The sequence below is a fragment of the Melanotaenia boesemani genome, chromosome 3 (assembly GCF_017639745.1).
Source record: "Melanotaenia boesemani isolate fMelBoe1 chromosome 3, fMelBoe1.pri, whole genome shotgun sequence".
Lineage (NCBI taxonomy): Eukaryota > Metazoa > Chordata > Actinopteri > Atheriniformes > Melanotaeniidae > Melanotaenia > Melanotaenia boesemani.
The window spans coordinates 19,578,323-19,599,880 of NC_055684.1; the positions used below are offsets into that span (position 1 = coordinate 19,578,323).

Genomic DNA, 21,558 nt, shown 5'->3' on the forward strand with positions numbered 1-21,558 from the left:
GTAAAACCACAGAACACCAGCTAATTCCATTTTAAAGTCTAAAATGTATAGTGAATATGAGAGATGGGAAAGTAAAGGGATGAGGAGAAGGCTTATGGGTGAATTATTAAGAACCAAAAAAAAAAAAAGAAGAAGATACAACAGTGCACCGTAGCGTCCCCCGCCCCCCAAAATTAAATAGAAATAAGGAAGGTGTCAGCAGATGTATGATGGTTGAGGGTTGAATAGAGGAAAGGAAAAAGAAGGACCTGGATTCCAGGGCTAACAGAGTGCAACGGGAGGAAGGAAGGACGGTGGGTAGTACACGTGTGACAGTGACAGCAGCGGCATTCGAGCAGAGGGGCACCCTGGGAAGCAGGAGGACCAAGAAGACAAGAACAGACATGTTAAAAAAGAAGAGAGCAGAGAAGGGACAGAGCATTTTATTGCACTGTATGGACAGTGAAGAAATCCAGTAGCAGTTTATCACCTGTTTTTAAGGTTAATAAAGTAACTAGTTATTTATTTTTTGTTTCTTGTCAATGATTGTTCTCTAGACTTTGTCTCTGAACAGCGGCAGTCCTTCACAGCTTGGCTGCAGCTTTGTGCAGCAGGTCTGTGGAGCTTTGGATTTCTACACATGCTGGAGTGGTGAGCACATGGCTGTAGTAAGGATGGAGATTTGGGTGGTGGAGCAAAGTGTAATTAATTAAACACTGGGTTTGTTTGTTACATCATCAGCAGAAATTCTTTGCATGCCTGGCTTACATGGACAAATTATGAAACAATGAGCAGAGACGTGTGAAAAATCCTTCACTACTGAGGACAACCAGAGGCACGAAACAACTACAAACGATGCAAAAATAATCTGGTTGTGTTTATGACCCCAGCTGTATGTTTAATTGAGCCCAGTTGCTTTTTGACCCATTTTGGTCATTTTGTGGCTCATTTAGCCATTTTTGTATCTCTTTGTAGTCACTTTGCTATTGTGCTTGTTGTCATCTCTGCTTATACCGTCTGTCTGAAATATTTCTACAAGTTCTTCATGGTTGTTTTATCTTTAGAAAAAAAAAATCTTTTTATGGTAGCTTGGATTTCATTAAGCTAATTTTGTGTGACAGTTTAGCTGTTTTGCATCCCTGTAGCCTTTTTTTTTCTTTTAGGTCATCCACATTTACACTCCTGCCAAATTTACTTGAGAGTATATCTTTGGAAAACACAATAGTTAGTCATCACCATAAAGGCTTTTCTACTTACTTTAAAGCAAAGAGTAAGGGTACGATGTCAGATTTTTCCATATCATACTTAAAACACTCAGGTTAAATAGGCTTTCTTCACTTCTATGGCTGCTACATGGATAATCTGCTGGTGAGGAGACTGACTTCAGCTTTAGGCTCAGGCTTTTCTCACAATACCTTGTATAAAGCAAAGGCGTACTTAAAGCCCCTTTATAGTTTTATAATGATACAGCATCATGCATTAAACAAACTGGAGAGTGTGTTTTCAAAATACCTAGGGGGATAATGTTTGCTTAATTAATTTTATAACTACAGTTGATAAAATCTGCTTAAGTCAGTTGACAAAATGGACCTCTGCTGGCTGTAAAAGGGAGACTTGATTATTATAACATATCTGCCATGTGAGAACAGAAAACTTGACGGGTATGACAACTGTAACTGCATAAGATAGGGCTTAGTAGACATTAAATAGTTCCTTGGGGAGAAGGCATAGGAAAATAAATAAATTATATATATATATATATATATATATTTAAAAAACACTATGACCATCTTAGTTTCTGTTTTAACCAACTGAACTTAAAAGCAACGACAGCATTCATGTAAACTGCAGATGACAGAAATCAGTCCCCCCTGTCATCTACATCTTAAACACCAAGCCAAGAGTCATTATGCAGCTCTGTGATTATTCCATAAATTATCCGTACAGACAGTCAGTAAAACAAAATGATTTGTGTCTCTGCATAAGCTTGTGGTCCAGCAGCATGCATGCTCCTGGTTGTGCGGCTCTCTCAGATGACAGTGATCACTGAATTCTTTTTATATGCTGTCTGAGAGGTCAATACATCACTGCGTCACTACGCAAACATTTATGCAACACACTCAATCAACGGGGAGGAAGCAGCATGGGTCCAAGCAGAGGGGTGAGCTCTGAGAAAAGTCCCGGAAGAAATCCATCACCTGCCTGTGAGCAACAAATAAACCTTTCATTCGTCACTCTTCACAAATAGAAAAATCTCCTTGGATCGGAGTGACTTTTAGGTCTGTTGGGTGTGTGAGATAAAACTAGCATCAAAATAATGACTTTACTTTCTACTGCACACGGCAGATCTTCCTTTGTAGTCTATGAGGGTGTTAAACATCAGAAGAAAAGTCAGTCATGAGGTCTGTGTAGCTTTTCTAAACAATGACTGCACTACTGTGTGTTTCTAGCTTCCCTTTTTTATAACCATAGAGCAAAATCAACACTCACAATAAAAGACACATGTTGACCAGTTTTTCTTTTTTTTTTTCAAGCTACTCACCGCTGATCTTCGCATGCTGCTCCATGACTGAGACACTGGACGGCTGGTTTTGGTTTCGATGTACTCTGAGCCCAGAGATGACGGGGGCACATACTGTCTCGCTCTGGACTGAACTGCCATCTGATAAGCCACCTCAAATGCCTGTCCCAGTGTTAAGATGATCTCGTAGGTCTGTGTCTGTGTTTGTTATGAAAAACATATTTTTGTTCATATCAATAGATGCTGAATGTAAAGCAATACAAAACACATCTTTGAAATAAATATAAAACAACCAAACTGGTATAAAGCTCATTCTCAGTAGCCCTTTTTCTTTCATAGTTGATTTTTACTCATTAAAAAAGGGCTTTCACAGGTTGGCCTACTAATGTGGATGCCATTTTCTAAACATTTTGCAAATACTTCAAACAAACTTTTTAATGCACACAGAAAAACTGCTGCATATTTAGGATAACTGCTTTGTATCAAAAATACTCAAAGTTTATCACATATTTTAATGTATTTGAGGTTAATGATGACGTAAAATGTCCACTGGATTTCCATTCAGATCCACATGATGCTGATTTTGGTTATAAATTCAAGTCAAGAGACAACACATAAAGTAAAGCAAGTCTTCACAGCTTTTCTAAGTAACAGAATGAACAAAGATGGCTTTCTAAAGACCTGCAGCTGTGCTCTCAGCACATATTCCCTAATCTATTTGATACTTATGCCAGTTTATACTGATGGTAAAGAGCTCTCATATGCGGATTGCTCTATCAGAGGTCTATAAAAATGTAGTCTCATAATAAAGTAATACAAGTCTTATTACACAGAAATCCCTTTGAAAAAAATCTTGCCATTAAGACGGCTCCAGAGAGACCAATCTGCCGAAGATAAAAGATTGTTGTTGACCTTTTTACAGGTGTTGAGACACAAAGAAGGCAATGCCACACATAGTGGAAGTGAGTCTAAAATCAAGGTATTTGGTGAGCCAATCAAGAGAAGAATGCCCACAGGATGACTGCATGCAGGTTTAACAGCAGGCTACCCGACATCCCACTAGGAACACTAATTTTTTTACAAATTACTTTCTGAGTTTGTTTGTTCTGATTTTTCTTACTTACCACTTCCACAGTGCTGAAGACATGACAGAAGTGGTGGCCGCTCTTCAGATCCTTGGTGATGTATGCAAATGTGCAGAGGTCATCTGGGTCTTGAGCAGCACATGAGATGTTCCTGATCTCATGCTCTGCAACTATAGTCTAACGGGCACAGGAGACGAAGGCTGAGTGGAAATGAACAACTAATGGACAGTGAAAAAGTCAACTGCAGTGTTTGGGTTGGACAGATCAATAAGCATGGACACACACTCACACACACATACTCATACAGTACCTTTGTGGCTGCATCAATGAACTTGACCCCTTTATAGGTAATGGAAAGTATGACAACTGGACCCTTTTTTGAGTCCTTTGATTTCTGGAATAGACACATCATGTCACATTAAAAAACACACAATTATTTACTTATCATCAGTTTTACTACGACTAATGATGTTCTGAGGTTCTATGTATCCATTTTCTTTCATTCTTGTTATTTATTTTCTAGGATTTATTGGCTGCTATTTCATTTAAACAACTTTCATTTGTTCTTTTGGGGTCATAAATAAAATCAGTACAGAATAGGAAAATAACTTTAAACTTGGCAACTTTAAAAAAATAAGGTTTTCAACAAGTACTTACTCTAATCTTAGCACAGGCATCTTGTGTGGACTCGATCCCTCTTAGATCCCTGATTATCATTGATCCTAGGTACTAGGAGAAATAATCAAAAAGCAGTCTTATCACTACATACATTTATTTTGTTTATCAAGACTATACTTCTGCCTCTAAGCTAAAGATGATAACGGTGACTTACTGTTGCCTCGTACCCACACGAGTCCAGGATGAGCTTCTCAGGCTGGTGATGCCAGGCGGACACTGTGGCGTACGTGGCAGAGTGGTTCGGTGGCCGGAGGTTTAAACGGGACTCTTTGTGTCGTTCGCTGTGTCTGTCCTGCACACATGCAAAATCACAGGTTGGTGAATGTATCAAAAAGGAGAGCTTGAACCAACTTTGTGGCTTTGAACAAATTACTTTCGCTCTGGCAGCAGATCTGTCAGTCCTTTGTGTCGTAGGTGAGAAGTTTTCACACTTCAACATCTCACCTTGTAATGTTAAAGAAGAGTGACTCAAGATTTTGTGTTCTACTTTGAGAAGAAAAAATGTGCAGACTTGTAGTTTTTGTTATTACAGATACTAATTTGTGTGTCTTGGTTGAGCCGGTGAGGTAAAAGAGTGCAAACTGTTTTATAATAGTGTGAAACCGGCTGAATTCTGTATTGTCAGCTTTTTAGGGGAAGTTGTTTTCGAAATGCTGGCGGGCTCATAAATATTTATTCATGTTGGGCCTTTAGGCCAGTGTAAGATGTGCTCAGTTCTCTCATTTATCACTTGTCAGAGTAAAACTTACTTATGATAATAACAGACTAAGGTTTTAGGGAAAATTGATTAACATGTCACAAACTCTGAGCAGTGTAACTTCTTCCTCATTCATAGATGCTCATTTTTGGCCTTAGTGAGTCAGAAAACAGGCATACCAGCTTAACGGTTTGTGTTATATTTTGACCTTCATTAAATGCTAAAAATTTTATCACAGAGTTATTCTTGGTTTATTCTATCACATAAGAACCCAAGAAACCCAGAGAGGCTTGAACTGACTTTGTGACAGTCAATAAAGATCAGAAAATGCTGGGGGGCAGGGCAATAATTCAATGCTGCCATGTTTTGACATTTCGTAATGTACTCATCCAAATGAATGATTCTATGCATATAAAAAAAGAACAAGTCACAATAAAACTGGCCACTTATGTTTTTGCCATGTTATTTTGAAAGGTTTTGGCTAAAGCTTTGCAAAGCTTTGACATATTTTATGGCACTGAATCTTAACTTGCTTGACCTTTTCTTTTAGACATATTGTTCTGGTAAACTGAAACCAAATCAACCAGCTGGGATGGTTGGCTGAGCTCAGCCAGCTGAACCTGAGCATCTTAAATGTATGTGCGATAGACTGAGAGAGCTCTTCAACCACAACATGATGGTCGGAATCAAAATATAACTTTTCCATATATTATGCAGAACTAATTTTACAGAAAAGCTGTGCACGAAAAGATACCAAAGCAACAAATCAGTTATCTGATTAATCAAAGCACTCATTTTTAAAAAGAACATTATCAAAATCCAACATTTCCACCAGTCATGGGAACATTTAACTGTAGTTCATTGCCTGTGCACACTAATTACATCAGTAGCTGTAACACTGTCTCTGAAAGACAACAAATGTGCAGCATCAAGGTTTTACTATTAGTTCAATCAAATTAGGTAAAAGTATATGGTTTCCTGGACAATGATTTAAGTGAAAGAAACTGGAACTCACTACAGAGCGTGGCCTCTCATTATAAGACCGCAAAGATATGCTGCAGTCCTGGTCAATTCCTCTCCGCCTTCGGTCCGAGTCAGGCAGAGGGAGGAGTGTGTCCATGGAGCGGCTGGTGTAGGGGTCCATCTGACTGAGGGGAGATGTGGTCTGGGACAGGAGGTCATGAAACTGCCCAACACACACACACACACACACACAAAAGAAAAAACAAAAGAATACACAGCAGATTAATGGCTTGACTGCATCAACTACAGGGGCTGCTTTCCCTGGTCTACATCCAAGCTTAATCCTTAAAAAAAAGAGCTTCTTTCACAGAGAATCTCAATTCTTTCTAGCCAAGTTTAATCTGCCTGGGAAATCGGCTCTGAGCATTCAACTGTTCTAAACATAATGATATTGAAGAATATCAGTCCAAATTTAGACATCAGCGTCAGAAAGAGAAGGATTCGTTTTCTCACAATGTTGGCATAGAAATACAAATTGCCATGCCTTGTAGTTTAACTTCTCTCTTGCTACTGACATATACCAAAGCATATAAACCAATGCAAAGTATTTTACATAAAAAAGACATTAATATCAATAAATCTAGGTTACGTTGAGGCTATCATCAGAGCTACCCTTCTAATTGTGGACATTAATCATATCTAAGGTACCAACCAAATTGGTGTTGACAGCATGTTTCTGCACATCTCTGATCAAAAGTAACACTGACACTGCTGCAGTCTTAGTTGTGTGGAGTACTGAAGATAAAACATTATCCCAGAGGTTTCCTGTTTTATGTGAATTTATACAAATAGCAGTAATAAAGGCCTAATACTGAATGTCAAGGTTATCATTTCTAACCATCCTGAGTCTTACCATAATTGGAGAAAGGCGACGGGACTTAGAAGGAGCCTCTTCATAGGGTCTCTCTGCTAGAGATGCAATAATCCTCTTTCTGTGGCCCAGAGGACCAATCTTAATAACCTAGAAGAGAAAACATCAGGTTACAATATGAGAACTTCCACTGAACCGTCACATAAAGATCTCACACATGAGAATTTATCCACACAAAGCTAATAGTGATACATCCAAAATACACTGACAGTGCTGGTGGCATGTACCCTTTGCTGGCAGGCATCCATGGGCAAACAGAAATGACTCTCGTCAATAATTCAACCCCAATCTGTTTTGCCGTAAGCATAAAGTACAACACAGTGTCCTTCTCGGGACGCTCTATATTTCATGAGCCATTTTTGGACATAGTGCTTCAAAAACACTGAGGATCATACCAATTTATAGAAGAATGGCATACAAAATACACAGAACAATTTCATCTTTCATCATTCAAACATTTTATTTTTTATTTACAGCATTACAACACCACGACAAGTCTACCTGCAGTATCTTTGTCCTGTTAAACCATTTACAGAGGCCAATTCTGCTCGTGTGCATAAATCCCTCACAGGAGGAAGCATAGGTTAATTCTATGTAGTCAAAATCCATTATCTAAATACTGCAGATTTGCATAATTGGTTATTAACATTCATGCTCATCCAGTAAGGCTGGATGTCGTGTGATTAATGTTACATTTGCAATTATCATCCTGGTACAAAATTTTCAAGACGAGGTTCATAATTCTTTGATTGCTATTCAGTGAAAGTCAGCAAGAGACCAGGCTACAAATCTGTAAGCTGGATTTCTTGTTGTTTTCATTCATTTTCATTGCTTACAAAATCCCGGTGTGACCAATATGTATGAGGCTTGTGAAAAAAGCTGTGGGACTCAGTGAGACCATAACTTATAGAAAGCTCATAGATCATCTTGAAACCTGATGCCATTTGCTGTAATATGCTGAAGAGGATGTAGGGAATGTAATGGGCAAAGTGAGTTCTGCCAAGATGCTCAGAGGCAGTTCTGCTACTCTGCACACTGAGAGTAATGTGCCCTGCACTCACACCCCCATCTTTCTGCATCGCAGTGTGCTGGACACCCTCCCTCACACACTGCATTGGCAGCGTGCTTGGCCGCTGCTTTCCTGTTGCTGCTGCTGCTTCTGCAGCTGCAGCAAAAGCAGACCTACAAATAAGCATGAACAATGAGAAATCTACAAACACACCCCTCCTCACCTCCAACACTGCTCTCTGATCGTGTATCAAACACATCCATCTATTACATATACAAAAAAATTAAAGGGCATGTTGGGGGAAAAATTGTCAAAGTTTTGTCTATAAAGTCACAGTTGCTCAATACCTTTTAGATTTATATGTGACTCATACAAACAAAACGATGACTACTATAGTACAGTCATCAGAGAACATGATTGATCATCCCTAGACTGGTTTTTATATGATTGTCACACATGGATAATTTTGGCCAAATGAGCCTTTTATTTACTACAGGAGCCCATCAGGGAAACACAGTATTCTGAATACATACACAAACACACGTTTGTCTCCTTATGCATTCGGGGAGATTTTCATTAACCCAATGCATGTTACAGACTCTACCCCTAAGCTCAATTCACAGCTTAACTCCAACCACAACCCACAATAGGACATTTGGCTTCATTGTGACTGGGAGTTTGTTACTCACAAGAACTATTAGTCCTGCCAAAGTCAGTGATTATTTTCACAAAAAGTCTTAATAAGGTCTAAAATAAACCAGATAACACATGTCAGCAACTGCACACATGCTGAAAATGGGCATGCTTCACTGCATTAGCCCAAAATAAATGAGTCCTTGTCTGTAATTACTGATTATCATAAAATGTTATACTATTTCCATAAAGATAAAACCAAATTAAACGTTTTTTGTCATCAGTGACTTTCCCTCTAAAGTTGCTTTATTTGGTGGTTATCTATTAATTACTCTGTAATTTTCAAAATGTTTCTGCTCAAGTTTTATGCAAATGTCTTCTTCACAGAGCCTTTCTCTTGACATTGCAGCACCCCATTTTTTTAATCAGGTGTCCTTGTCATTGAGACAACCGGTCTGTGAAAATGGTCTATGATGTCACTGATTTGATAGCTGGTAATTATTTAACAAGGCCATCAACACTCTATGAATGATCTGTTGTTTCTTACATTGACAATCTCCAGCTCCCACAGATTCTTAACACACTCCAGTGTGCGGTAGCCATTTGAAAGAAAATTGGGGAGATATTCATGCAGGCCAAGGCCGTCCAGCCAGGAGGCGAGAGATGTGCTGCCATCACAGCCCAGTGCTTTAACCTACAGAGAGAAAGGGAGAGATACGTGTAAGTAAGCAGTATCTTAAACTTAAGAAATGTACTTTATGTTCTTTTTATTTCAGTTTCAGTTTTACACAACCAAAGTTGGTCATTTCCATGGACATTCTTTCATGGTGTTTCAAGGGAAGACAAGATTAGAAAGTTGTTTAGTGATTCCAGCAGTTTTTTAGATTTTCATCTATTTGTTTCTGTCTTTCAGATCAAAATTTTAATTTCTGGAAGAAAGACTAATTTCTGTGCATCATCACAGAGATGTATGCACAAATAAGGGCAAAAAGAAGTGTGTATTTATACTTCAGTTAGTTTAAAAGAACCAAGCTCCTAAGCAGAGATGACAAGATGAACCTATCATCCCCCCCCAAAAAAAGAGATGGATGGAAATTGTTTGGTATTCCTGGGAGATCACATTCCTTTGCCAAGAACAGAAGATATGTGGATCCAAGCCAGTAAAAGGGCAGACTGGGATTCTGCAAGGCTGCAGTATCTCTGTAGCACCCACTTTGTGTCTCAAAATGCAAGACTCTAATTGTGTGTCATAAAATTTTATCTCTTGTAGCAACACAGAAAACAGAATTTTATTTTTTGAGGCCAGTGAAGATAATATTACTACCTTGCTGCAGAAATAGTAAAAAATGAGTGCAGAAACATACAAGCACTGGTTAAAACCTGGTAAGATTGTTAAGGAAAGTTGTCAGCTTACACTTTGTCTGTTTTAAATCTCTGAACTATAAAATAATCCTTCATGACTGAGCTTTTTTTCATGACTGGGTTAACAAACAATGAAAAATTGTAAATTGTAAATTTATTGCAGTCTCATGACTCATAAACCCGCAGCAGTTTTGCTCCCTTAATGTGAACAAACAGAAAAAAGAAATCAAACATTTATAAGCAAGAAACCATTTATATGGCTTATGGGTATGTGTGGCAAACAACTGCATGCTAACAGGCTAAATTAAGCTTGTCATTTTTAGAGTGTTAGCGTTTAGCTAAAACCACCACTGTACCTGAGGTTAGTCCTACAGAAACATTAGCATGCCCCCATAGAAATATCAACATAATTTTAATGAGAACATAAAAAAAACGTGTTCCTGACACATACACTACAGCAAATGTTCAGATTTTATAATGATGGTATTGGTACAAATACCACTACCACGTGCAACCTGGTGTCTACAAAAAAATCGTACGAAGAAATGTGCCATGAAATTATCTTTAGTTTATTGGCTTCTACTTCATCAACTATAGTTAAAACCATATTAGTAGGTACTTTTTCATTACTCCAAGAATTGCGAAAAAAACCTAAATATTGCAATAAAAAAACTGGTAATGGAAACATGTATAATGGAAACACTTTTTTGCATTTACACGACTCCGAATGTGACCAGTTCATTTCAAATAAAGATGGCGCGGCATGAGTAAATGCAGAAGGAGACCGAAATCTTTTTACAAATTAAAGAAAAAAATATAACTGCTATATTTGATAGCAAACAACAGCGAAATGCAGAGTTTTACAAAGAATTCGAAATCTCCTTCCTCCTCAAAGAGGACACTTGTGAGGCGAGATTTTACAAGAATAATGACTAATGCTCTAAACACCACTCAATGGAAACACCTGCAGATCACAACTGAACTTTATTGAAATTTTAGAAATATCACTTTTATTTTACAAAAAACTGTAATGGAAATGCAGCTACTGGCAGAAGCAACGATCAATTCCTCTGCTACAGTGTGAGGCGTTTTAAACCAGGAAACTGCAAACTACTTCAGGTGAGTTGAAGTCAAATGCATTTTTTTTTTCCTTTACATTTTTTTTTTGTTTGTTTTGTTATTGGCTCTATTGTCTTTTTTTGAACAGTAGCTGGACAGGAAAGGGGGTCAGGGAGAACGGGGAATGATCTGCAAGAAAGGGACTGGACCAGCTGCACCAAGGAGCTTTAGCCTCTGTACACAGGGTGACCACTAAACCAATTTTAGCTAAACGCTACCCCAGATGCTAATATTTTGAGACATACAACACACACGTTTTTAAAAGTTTTAACCATTAGGTAATAAATGCTGCATGTTTCAGTTCCATTTTTATTAAATCAACACGATTACATTCATGCATTTTGATTCATGTGGACCACTGCAGAGGGCATTTGTATCTATCTACAGTTCCACACTTTTAACTATCCATTTTTTTCTCTTTGTAAGTTATGAAGTGAAATACCTTGGGCAAGCTGCGTGCTGCATGGAGGATTTTCTTTCTGTGTCCTGGGTCAGTAATCCCCATGTCTCTGAGATCTTGGTCCTCCATCACGTTACTTCCCTGCAGATGCACAAACATGAGAGAAACACTCAAATGAACACATTCACACACATGCGCGCACACACAGACAAAATAATCAGATAGGTCCATGTAAACTGCACACACGCACAAAGACAAGTAGTGCAAAGCTGCAAAGTGCACTAAAAAGTAATAGTACATCTCATTCGTACACACATGCTCATAATATTTGTATAGAAATTTTAAGATTAGATTAATAAAACCTGTTCTACACTAAATGAGACAGTAAAATTGTAGCTGCTCTTAAACATACACACATGCAGAGTCTGCACATCTAAGACACAAGCACTAACAACTGAGTAGGAGGACAATGAAGTCAAATAAATTGGGCATGCCAAGAGTAATCAATCTAATCTGGTGCGACTCAGAGGAAACAAAGCCTCCACAGCAGCATCTACAGGATCCCTCTGCAGCTGTGTTTCATTGAGAACACACAGCTACAACCATGTTTCACGTTTTCTTACTCAAGCTTGATTGGGAGCTTCATTTATTCAGAGAAACAATGGGTAATAACTGTATTCAGCATCCTGAAAAATTCACTGACTGGCAGATTCTTGTCTGTTTTATGGGCATGTTCATGTTCATTAACAACTCCAGTTGCTTTGTCATCTTTTCTCATTTTCAGGCATGAATACAGATACAAGGAAAACCATTAAAATGTGGCCCTTCATGTTTTGCCTCGTGGACTGCTGCAGATTGACTCTCACCAGCTAAAACTGTTAAAATCCTCGGTAGTTTTTACTCAGCCTGCCATCACTGAATTTGGTTTCAGACCACAATGCAGCAATATCCACAAGCCTGTATCAGGGTGCATTTGGGAGGATTACTCACTGATAAAGGTCAAAATGAAGAGGGGTTGGACGTAAGGGAGGCCTAAAATAGATTCTCCACTTTTATTAACACAGTTTGAAGTTTGATGATGCCTTGGGAGACTCTGCAAACTTATTATTTCATGCTGCATTTGAAAACATTTGACAGGAATATATGCTTCAGTTCTTACATAGCTTATGAGCTATGGTAGTTTGATTTAATCAAATATGACTTGCAGATGTAGCCATGGTAGAAGTCCTTCATCTCACTAAACGCACTCAGTTAAGGCAGCACTGAATTAGAATTACTCTATCAGTCTGTTTCACAGAGGAATTGCTTAGAAAATCAAATTTTGATGCTTTTTTTAAGAGTGAATGAAGTGGTGAAGAAAAAAAAGGTTTATGTGTTACAAAATGTATGTTTAGTTTCGCTTGACACCAAATGAAAAAGAAAGGGGCTTCAAAGTCTGATGCAATATTAATGCAGGGCAGATGCAGCGTAAATGCATGATATGGGACTTCTAAGATGCTCTTCATGAGACAGTTTGCATCACTGCCACATTCGTTTGTACATTAGAGCAACTAAGCATAACGCTGTAAGAAAAATAAGAAATAATGTGGAGATTTTAACTGAGATGAAATGTGTGGAAATGGAGGCCAAGAGAACATAAGCCATGAGCGCCCCACTTCTGGTAGCATAAAAGGAGCACAAACTGATAATCGTCGTGTAAAAATGATGAGAATGGGCACATTGCTGTTCATAATTTATGATCCCTCAAAAGCTGCAATCATCCCATGCAGAGAGCCTAGCCTGTTTTCTTGCTCTTGTGGGCGGGAGCAAGGGCACTTTGGAAGTAGCACAGTATAGCTTATCTTCAGCAAAGGTAGCATCAGTTTGTAAGTAAGGCTTACATGCCGCATCTCATGTCCCTGCAGAAGTTTACTGAGAAGATTTTTCATTTTCCCGTGGGCTTACAAAAAATACAGTGTAAAGAACCTACATTAGGTTCAGTCCCAGACATGACCAAGTACTTTGTGAGTATACTCCTTTCAGAGCTTCATTGTGGTTTTTGCTATTCACAGTCAAGAGCTGAGGATGTGGTGTGTGATCTCTCATGTTTATCTGACTCTCCACATTCTATAATGCAAAACATTCAAATGTGAAATATGTGAAACTCTAAAGACAAGTGAAGCAAAACCAAAGGAAAAACACATTATCTTATGCTGTGTTGAGGAAAATATTGACTGACCTTTCTAAAGGATTTGTTCTGACTATCCTTGTACTCGTAACTAACAATGAGCCAGAGTACTGCCCTCTACTGATTCATTTAACCATCTTTGTAAAGAATCACGCAAATGAGTTCTGAAGTAAGCCAAGCATAATGAATCGTGACTGGCTGCTCCCAGTCAACCAGTACTCTATTGTTGTCTTTATTAAAATTCTTTAAAGTATGTTTTGTGCCCGTTAAGTTTCTAGTTTAAACAGCAGTGAGTTGTTATTAATAATTATGTTGTTACAGCCCATCCATGTAAATGTCCATGAGTGGATTTGTTTGTGAAAATTCATGTCAGTATGTATGGTTAATTACTCATTATCATCTAAATTGGCTGCTGTTCTCATGGTTCACTTTACAATGAATTTGTGATTTTCTAGTTTTATGCGGCATTTGTAGATTCTCACAAATTGCCTGTTTTTGAGGCATCCATTTTTCCGAGTTAGTGCAGCTGGAACGCCAACTACCTGGTAATGCCGTCACCTAATCTCGACCACTCGGAATTCCAAGACAACTGGAACGCACAAGGGCAGAATATTAAACATTCAATGCTTGTCTGACTACTCTGACCTTTCTCTTGTTTGCAACCTCCATATTCTTGTAAATATCCATGGGTAATTTGCCTTGTGAGCCTAATGATGTCTCTCTTTGATGTGTTAAGTCCAACAGACACATTAGTTGTGGCATGAAAATGTGCATCTGAATGCCTGAAGACTCATAGCTGCCATCACATAATTTCCCCATCAATCCTTTTCAGCATGGATTCATGTTATGATACATGTTTTTGGAAACATATCAGTAATGTGATGTGATGCGATGAGATACAGTAACATGAATATACCTAATATCCTAATGCATACATACATACATATATATATATATATATACACACACACACACACACACACACACACACACACACACACACACACACACACACACACACACACACACACACACACAGTACCAGTCAAAAGTTCGGTCATGTTTTCCCAATAAATCTAAAGGGAAAGTCTCTGAGCATAACAATCACAGTTAACTGGACTCAGATGTGAAAAACACATGTAACATATAGCCTCTGGTTCTAATCCAGCTCTGTGGTCTAAGAAATGTCTACATTTACCCTTTGGGCATAGTTTATTTGTTTTTCAGAGAAATATGACAGGTGAATGGAATATGTAATACTGCTTCATACATTCCCTGAAAACTGCACCATCAAGCTTCTTTGCGATATTCTTTACAGAAAACCTGATAATGCTTTTAGTCAGATTGTGGACATCCTTTGAGCTGTAGTTAAATTAAACTATTAAAATGTAATCTGACATAATTTTGTGTAAAATATAGAAACCATTTGTAGAAAATGGGTCAAAGTTTTACAAATACACATTTTTCTATCATGGTTTTTTAATCACTATGGTGGAAAGACATTAGGTGGATTTGATCATTTATTTACAGTCTAAATAATAAATTTAGAACCAAGAATCAAAGTCTGCATGCAAACATGCATACTCAAATTCTACTAAACATGAGTATGCTGTCTATAAATACAGCATTAGAGCATGCAAGATAATTCTCATTAGCACCACAAGCTCAGTAAAGAGAATATTGGATGAAGGATTGAGTGAGAGTATGCTAAATGTATTAGCATAAACCACATTGTGTTTAGATTGAGGATTGTTTGTCTTAATCATCTAGCTGTGTCTACAGATCAGGGTTAATGGCTGGAAACAAGATTGCTTCTTACAAGGGGAGGAGGTAACTGGAATTGTACAGTAAAAGAGACTGCATGATTGGGAATCATGAGAGAAAAAAGCTAATGGGTTTTGTTGTAATTTGTCTTGCTGCTGGTGGCAGCCAATACTCTTTAAAAGGATTCAGTAAGGAGCCATAAATCTGTGGCAGGTCATGCACTGCACAGGGGTGAAGAGGAGTTATAAAAGGGGAGAGGGGAAAGTGCTATGAGGGTAAGGTAAAAGGGTGAGTGAGAAAGAGGAATGAGAGGGTGGAGCTTTGAAGAGACAAGCAGAGGGTGAGTGATCAGAGTGGTGACATAAAAAGACAAATGGAGCTGGGCTGACAGAGGAAAAGCAGGGATGATGTAAAGTGGAACCGACCTCTGAGATGACATGCTGCAGGTGACTCACCATGAATCGTAGGTCGTCAAAGCCATTGAGCAGGAACTTGCTTTCGTACTGCGGCAGCCCCACGTGCTCCAGCCACTCTCCCACCGGCTGGTCCAGGGCTTTACCACAGGCCCCATCTGCCGAGAGAGGGAAGCGCTTCAGCAGGGAGAAGCCGTTCAGCCGGTAGCAGCGGCACTCAGAGGACGACACATGGCATTGCCACATCATCCTCGGCCAGCAGAGGCAGAGCCGAGTGCAGCAGCACCAGGCAGGGTGGGGGGGAGACAGGGTCCAGGCTGGGGATGAGGGGCTCCCACAGTACAGGCGGGGGCCCAGCTAAACTCAAATACAGGAGGAGGATAGGAAGTGCTGCAGGCACCGATCAGGCCCTGCAGGGGACTGACTAGACTAATATTACACCTACTGGTGTTAGTGTGACTGACTGGAGATGTCAGGCGAGGGTGGAGGTAGTGCAGGGAAGGAAGCCCATCTGAAGCTTGGTACTACTAGTTATGTTGGACTGAGCCACTTTGGCATCTTCCAACAAACAAGGTTCACTAAACATTCCTTTAGTGAGCAGATGAGCAAGTGTGAAAATAAATCCCTAGTTAGTCCAAAAACACAATACTAAATATTACAGATAAAAAGTAAGTATTTTTGGAGGTTGAAGGAAAATGGAAAGGATTCTTCACTAAGTCAGAATTTTCTTTTATCACAAGGTTTACTATGCTGAAAAAATTCCCTGTCACTTATCCTACAATCAGAAATGACTCCATTATGATGTAACACAAATAAATACGGTTCTTCCAAAAAGAATTTGACAGGGTTTTCACCACATACTTGTAAAGCTCTGGCTGAGTCCCATGGCTTCATTGGTCAACCTCTTTGAGAGCTAGGACAAGGATCACACAATGAAGGTAGCAGCATTCTAAAGTGCTGTTGAGGTACTCATGTTATTTTTGATCAAGGAATACACATTTGCTTAAATCATATTTTGTCCTTACTCCAGAGCCACACAGAGTACGATCAGGTAGACATATTGTAAATCCTACATCAAACAAACGTTGGCTTAGGATTTCCACAGTGTGCAGATTCCAAACTCCTCAATTCATAATTAAATCCAAGTATATATTCCTTAATAAAGCTCCAGGTAAGCAGTCTGCTGGTAGAAAAAAGCTCAGAGTCCTTAGTGGTGCCAGTGCTCCCTGTGCTCCCCGGCATCCACACTCTTCAGCAGGCTGCTGTCTGTGCGCCTCCGCCAGAGAACATGCTGCTCATCTCTCAAAGCAGTAAATCCAGGTTCAGATCCAGCACACGGCAGGTGAGCCTCTTGACTCTGAAGCGAGGACCACAGTGCAGGTTAAGCTAGCTCCTTTCTGAGGCAGGCAGCCCCCCACTCCTACCCCAGCCCACCTGGTTCTTCTCCTCGCTGGGTACAGCTAGCAGCCTCTGTGCTCAGAGCAGAGGTTTGCTGCATCCCTTGCCCGTCTGAGACATGTAGGCAGCGCAGATGCAGTTACAGCAGCTGTTCTGGGAACACACACACAAACACACACACACACCCACACAAACACACACACTACCCCTTAATGCTCACAGGGCATAACGTCTTGATGCCGGCTACTTTAACACAGAAGACCACAGACCTGCCTCAACCTCAGCCTCTGCTGCCACGTCCTTCCAACATCCACGACAGGCAAAAGGCTCAGTGATCATCCCTCCCCCCTTTTCATCTGAATAAATCCCTCAAGCTCTTCTTTTTAACTCCCCTCCCCTCCTTCTTGCTCTTGTCTCTCTCTGCTCTCTTTCTCCCGTTCTCATAGCCCCATTCCCATGCTGTGTGATCGCACTGCAGGGCTGCCGTATGCTGCCTGATGAAGTGGGGTGCTGCTCCACGTAACCACCTCTCCCTCTCTCTCCAACTATATCAGTTCCCCTCCCTTTGCCTTTCTCTCCCTCTCTGGCTTGCACTCCTCTTCCCTTCGTCTCGCTCTTTGCCACTCATTGTCAAACACACAGACAAATGCAAACATACACACAAACACAGACACTTTAATTCTCTGTATCATCTGTGTTTCTGCCCCTTTTACGCTTTTTTGTTGCTCCACTTTCTTTCTCGCGTACAAATACATACATGAGAACTAATTTCTCTAACCTTACCTTACCTCGCCCCCTCATTCCCTTCACTGCACTGATTAGAATTGCACAGAGGCACTCTGATCTTGCCAATGTAGTAAGGACATCACAATCAGAGGCAAGGAACAAGCACAGAGAGTCCCCCCCACTCAAACAAAAAAACAGAACAATTTTCCTTTCTTTTTTTCTCTTTATTCTTTGATTTCCTCACAAAAAATAACTAAATTTACAATGTTGAGGCTTGACTGGGTCTCACTCCTGTTGGAGAAACCACACCAATTTATCTTTTTGGCTAACTTGGGATATTAAAACAAAGAGCCTCCTCAAACCACCTCCTTATTACCATAGGGCTTTAATTCATTCACATCTTACTTTGATGATAGGACAAGGGTGGGGGGGGGGGGGTGGGGGGGGGGGGGGGGGGGGTGGGAGAAGAGAAGAGAAGAGAAGAGAAGAGAAGAGAAGAGAAGAGAAGAGGCGCGTCCTGTCTCTTGTTTATGTAGTATGACAGAGGAGAAGCAAATTCCATTATGTACTTCCAGATGTTCATGTCACATCAACCATTTTTACACTACAACAGAAAAAAACAGGAAAAGCCTGGTTGAATAAGTGAGATGATATAACATTTAAATAGATTTGGGGCAAGAAAGATGTATACACAACACAATTGGACAGACTTTAACAACTACTACCTATGCGGTGCAGCTGCTCACTGTGTCCATCTCTGGGGTTATCTGGATATATTCATGTGGAACATAATTATGCAGGTTTTCAAGATGCTTGCAATCACCTAACACATCCATAACAACCAATCACTTAGGCAGAGCAAGGAAATGCAGGAAGAATAAAGGAGTAAAGGATCTTTGACCAAAACTCTTCTGTAATTGACCACCCATACCACTGTTGCTTTGACAGTAACACTCAGGTAAAGGCCAGGTCAGCTGCACGTGGCCTGTCAGTCATCCATGAAGACCAGTGCTCTTCATTTGTTATTAGGAGGAGAGACTGATATCAGATTGGCTCTGAATAAGGAGACGAATGATAGGAAGAGAGAAGTCGAGAGAGAGGGAGGAGAAAATGAGAGGGAGACAGATAAGACACAGAAAGACTAATAGTGGAGCAGGCGAAGAAACATTTGGGCGAGATAAGATGGTAATAGGAAGTAAGGGGGATTGAACTGGACTAATTATGATTCACTACAACTCCTCCTCTTCCTTCTTTAGGCTTTCTTCCTGAGCCTCATGGCACAATCAGCTTTTACAGCACAACATCTGGACAAAGGCTGTTTAAAATACCAGCCCACTTCCCCCCACCTAGTTTCTTCTGATCATCTGGGACTGCATCAGCTCTCATGGTGGACCAAATTAATGACTTCGAGTATCCAGGGGTCTTCTCTGGGAGTAACTGGGTTACTGTCTTACCACCTATTTAAACAGGCCAAACTGTCAAATCTATCCAAATGGGTTTCTGTACAGTTTGAGCCCTCCAACGTCTAAACCTGTCTCCAAGGAGCACCTAGAAAGGTTCCTTTGCAGAGGAAGAGGTAGAGGTTGCACTTAGATAAAGCTGTGCCTCTTAATCAGAGCAAGGGGAAAGCACTAGCTCTTTGTCAACACACCCAAGCACTGAAGAAAATGAGCCACAAAGCTGAATTAATTCAGGGAAACTGAAGGCGGACGATTATTTCTTTGAATGTCAGCGTGTGCCTATACACAAACCCAGCCAATGCCTCCTGTTAGCTGTGCTCTCACTCCACTACCTCTCTCTTTTTAAGCTCATCTACTCAGCACTGTCTTAGCACAGTCCAGGCAATCATGATGGGCACATACAACAAACAGCATCAGCCTTGATGGCGCAGAATTTTTAAAACATCTGAAGGAATCTACTCCCAGAAGAAGAAAAGAGAGAGAGTTTACTGATTAAGTTTTCATCTTTATATATTTTGTCCTCTTCTGTCCCTCTCCCTTACACTCTCTCCGCTTCCCTCCCTCTCCTTAATACTCTAAAAGGTACCTGTTTGTTCTCTTTTATTACATTTAGGAAAAAAGAAAATAGGACCCCTTTACTCAAAGACTCATTCAAAAACAGCAACAAAAGCATCCTCTCAACCTCCGGAGCTACTTGTGCGCAATCTCCGATTAACATTGGAGCAATGACTGCATGACTCAGCTGAATGTGGGATAATTTCAGCATACCATTCTTCAAACATTGGCTATAAATAGAGCAGGCCTGTAAGTGTAGATTGACGAAACAACATATTTTTGCTTACGTAATGAGTAACTGCAGGTCTTAACTGCTTTTGCTGAAAAGTAGTTAATAAACAATGCTCAGTAAGCCAGAAGTCAAGTTATAATTAAAATGATTAAATTAACACTCCCATGGATAACAGATTTGCTTGAAATGTATCTCATTTTGACCCAAAATAGCAATGACTGACATAAATATTTTTTTTATAAAATCTATGCTATTATTAGGGAGGTTCAATAATCAAAACTGATAAGAATTTTATTGCATCACTATCTTTTATTGTTTACTGATTTACTTATGTTTGTTTCTATGTATTGAAACTTTGGTTAACAAATAGTTATTGTTAACTATATCAATAACTCAATGATGAATTGGGGGATATTTATCACCTGCACAATATTGCCTTTAGTTCTCAAAGGGAAAAGAAATTAGCACTCTTCATCCACTTGATAGCTTAAAGTAAAACATCAAATAAAGTTTGATTGATTGATCTGAAATCAAATAATGTCCTCAGCAAATGGGCAGATGCCATTTTCATTTCATATCAAAACAATTAGTCATGTTTAACTCACACTCATCACTTTCAGCCTTTACAAAGAGATGACAGGAAAATGTGATGTATGAAAGATAATAGTAATTAACTCAAGACGTGCTACAGCAGTAAAGTAAAAGTAAACCTTAGTCCAATGTTCTTATTCTCCTTTTTTCTTTTTACTTCCAGCACCTGTCTTCATGTGACTGTCTCGTGCTGCTTTAAAGTTTGCGTGGTGTCACACCTTGCCATGGTCAGCAGATGCTGGTGAGCCCTGAAGCACACGATGCATAGGTAATGAAATTTTATCTAAACAAATCTGATGAGACATGTAAAAAGCAGTCCAGTGCAGAGAAAAGCTGTTACATAATACGATGAAACCTTCTTATAGCAGAGTATCTAATGGCTGCGGTTTACACTGATTCAGCTACGGAGTATTACCTAAACAAAGAGAGCTGATGCCAGCTGGCTCTCCGTCTGTACTGCCTGAAGGACACTTGATGAAGCCTACTATGAAATCAAGAGCTATTGAGATGTACTGTGAGTGGAGCAAAAGATGACGAGTTTAGAGTTGCGTTTCGTATTAAGTGGAACATTATGAGAAACAAATGGCAACAATGATACAGAGCACTAATGTCTGCTATAATTTCAATGACAATAAAGCTATCATCCGTCTTTTTAAAAGTGTGTTTGGATACTGAAAGGCAGCACTTTGAAAAATCATTTCTTCTCACAAATGTTACCAGTTTATGGGGGTTAAAAATGTTTAGCTGCAGCCAGCAGTACACTATTGGATGAACAACTGAATGAAACACGAACCCAGCTGTTAGTTGGTGTTAAACAATCTAAAGTCAAACTTTTTGCTGAGAAAAAAGACAGATAAAATAACAAGAAAATCATT

The 21,558-nt window shown here is 39.6% G+C and overlaps 1 protein-coding gene across 4 annotated transcripts in view; it reads right to left on the reverse strand.

The window, feature by feature from the left end:
* The window catches only part of anks1ab (ankyrin repeat and sterile alpha motif domain containing 1Ab), a 43,146-nt gene that overhangs the window by 6,212 nt on the left and 15,376 nt on the right, over positions 1 to 21,558 (reverse strand). For 2 of the 4 annotated variants that reach the window (XR_006009690.1, XM_041979534.1), the window contains exons 3-13: positions 15,764 to 15,879; positions 11,420 to 11,518; positions 9,044 to 9,190; positions 6,837 to 6,944; positions 5,976 to 6,146; positions 4,418 to 4,555; positions 4,243 to 4,314; positions 3,896 to 3,979; positions 3,625 to 3,762; positions 2,522 to 2,698; positions 249 to 347 (exon numbers count right to left, since the gene is read on the reverse strand). Coding sequence is in view for 2 of the 4 variants with exons in the window: in XM_041979534.1 (XP_041835468.1) it covers positions 249 to 347; positions 2,522 to 2,698; positions 3,625 to 3,762; positions 3,896 to 3,979; positions 4,243 to 4,314; positions 4,418 to 4,555; positions 5,976 to 6,146; positions 6,837 to 6,944; positions 9,044 to 9,190; positions 11,420 to 11,518; positions 15,764 to 15,879 (1,349 nt within the window). In the remaining 2 variants the exon portion in view is untranslated. The remainder of the gene's footprint in view (positions 1 to 248; positions 348 to 2,521; positions 2,699 to 3,624; positions 3,763 to 3,895; positions 3,980 to 4,242; positions 4,315 to 4,417; positions 4,556 to 5,975; positions 6,147 to 6,836; positions 6,945 to 9,043; positions 9,191 to 11,419; positions 11,519 to 15,763; positions 15,880 to 21,558) is intronic. The other 2 variants (XR_006009691.1, XM_041979535.1) reach the window with 1 other exon arrangement.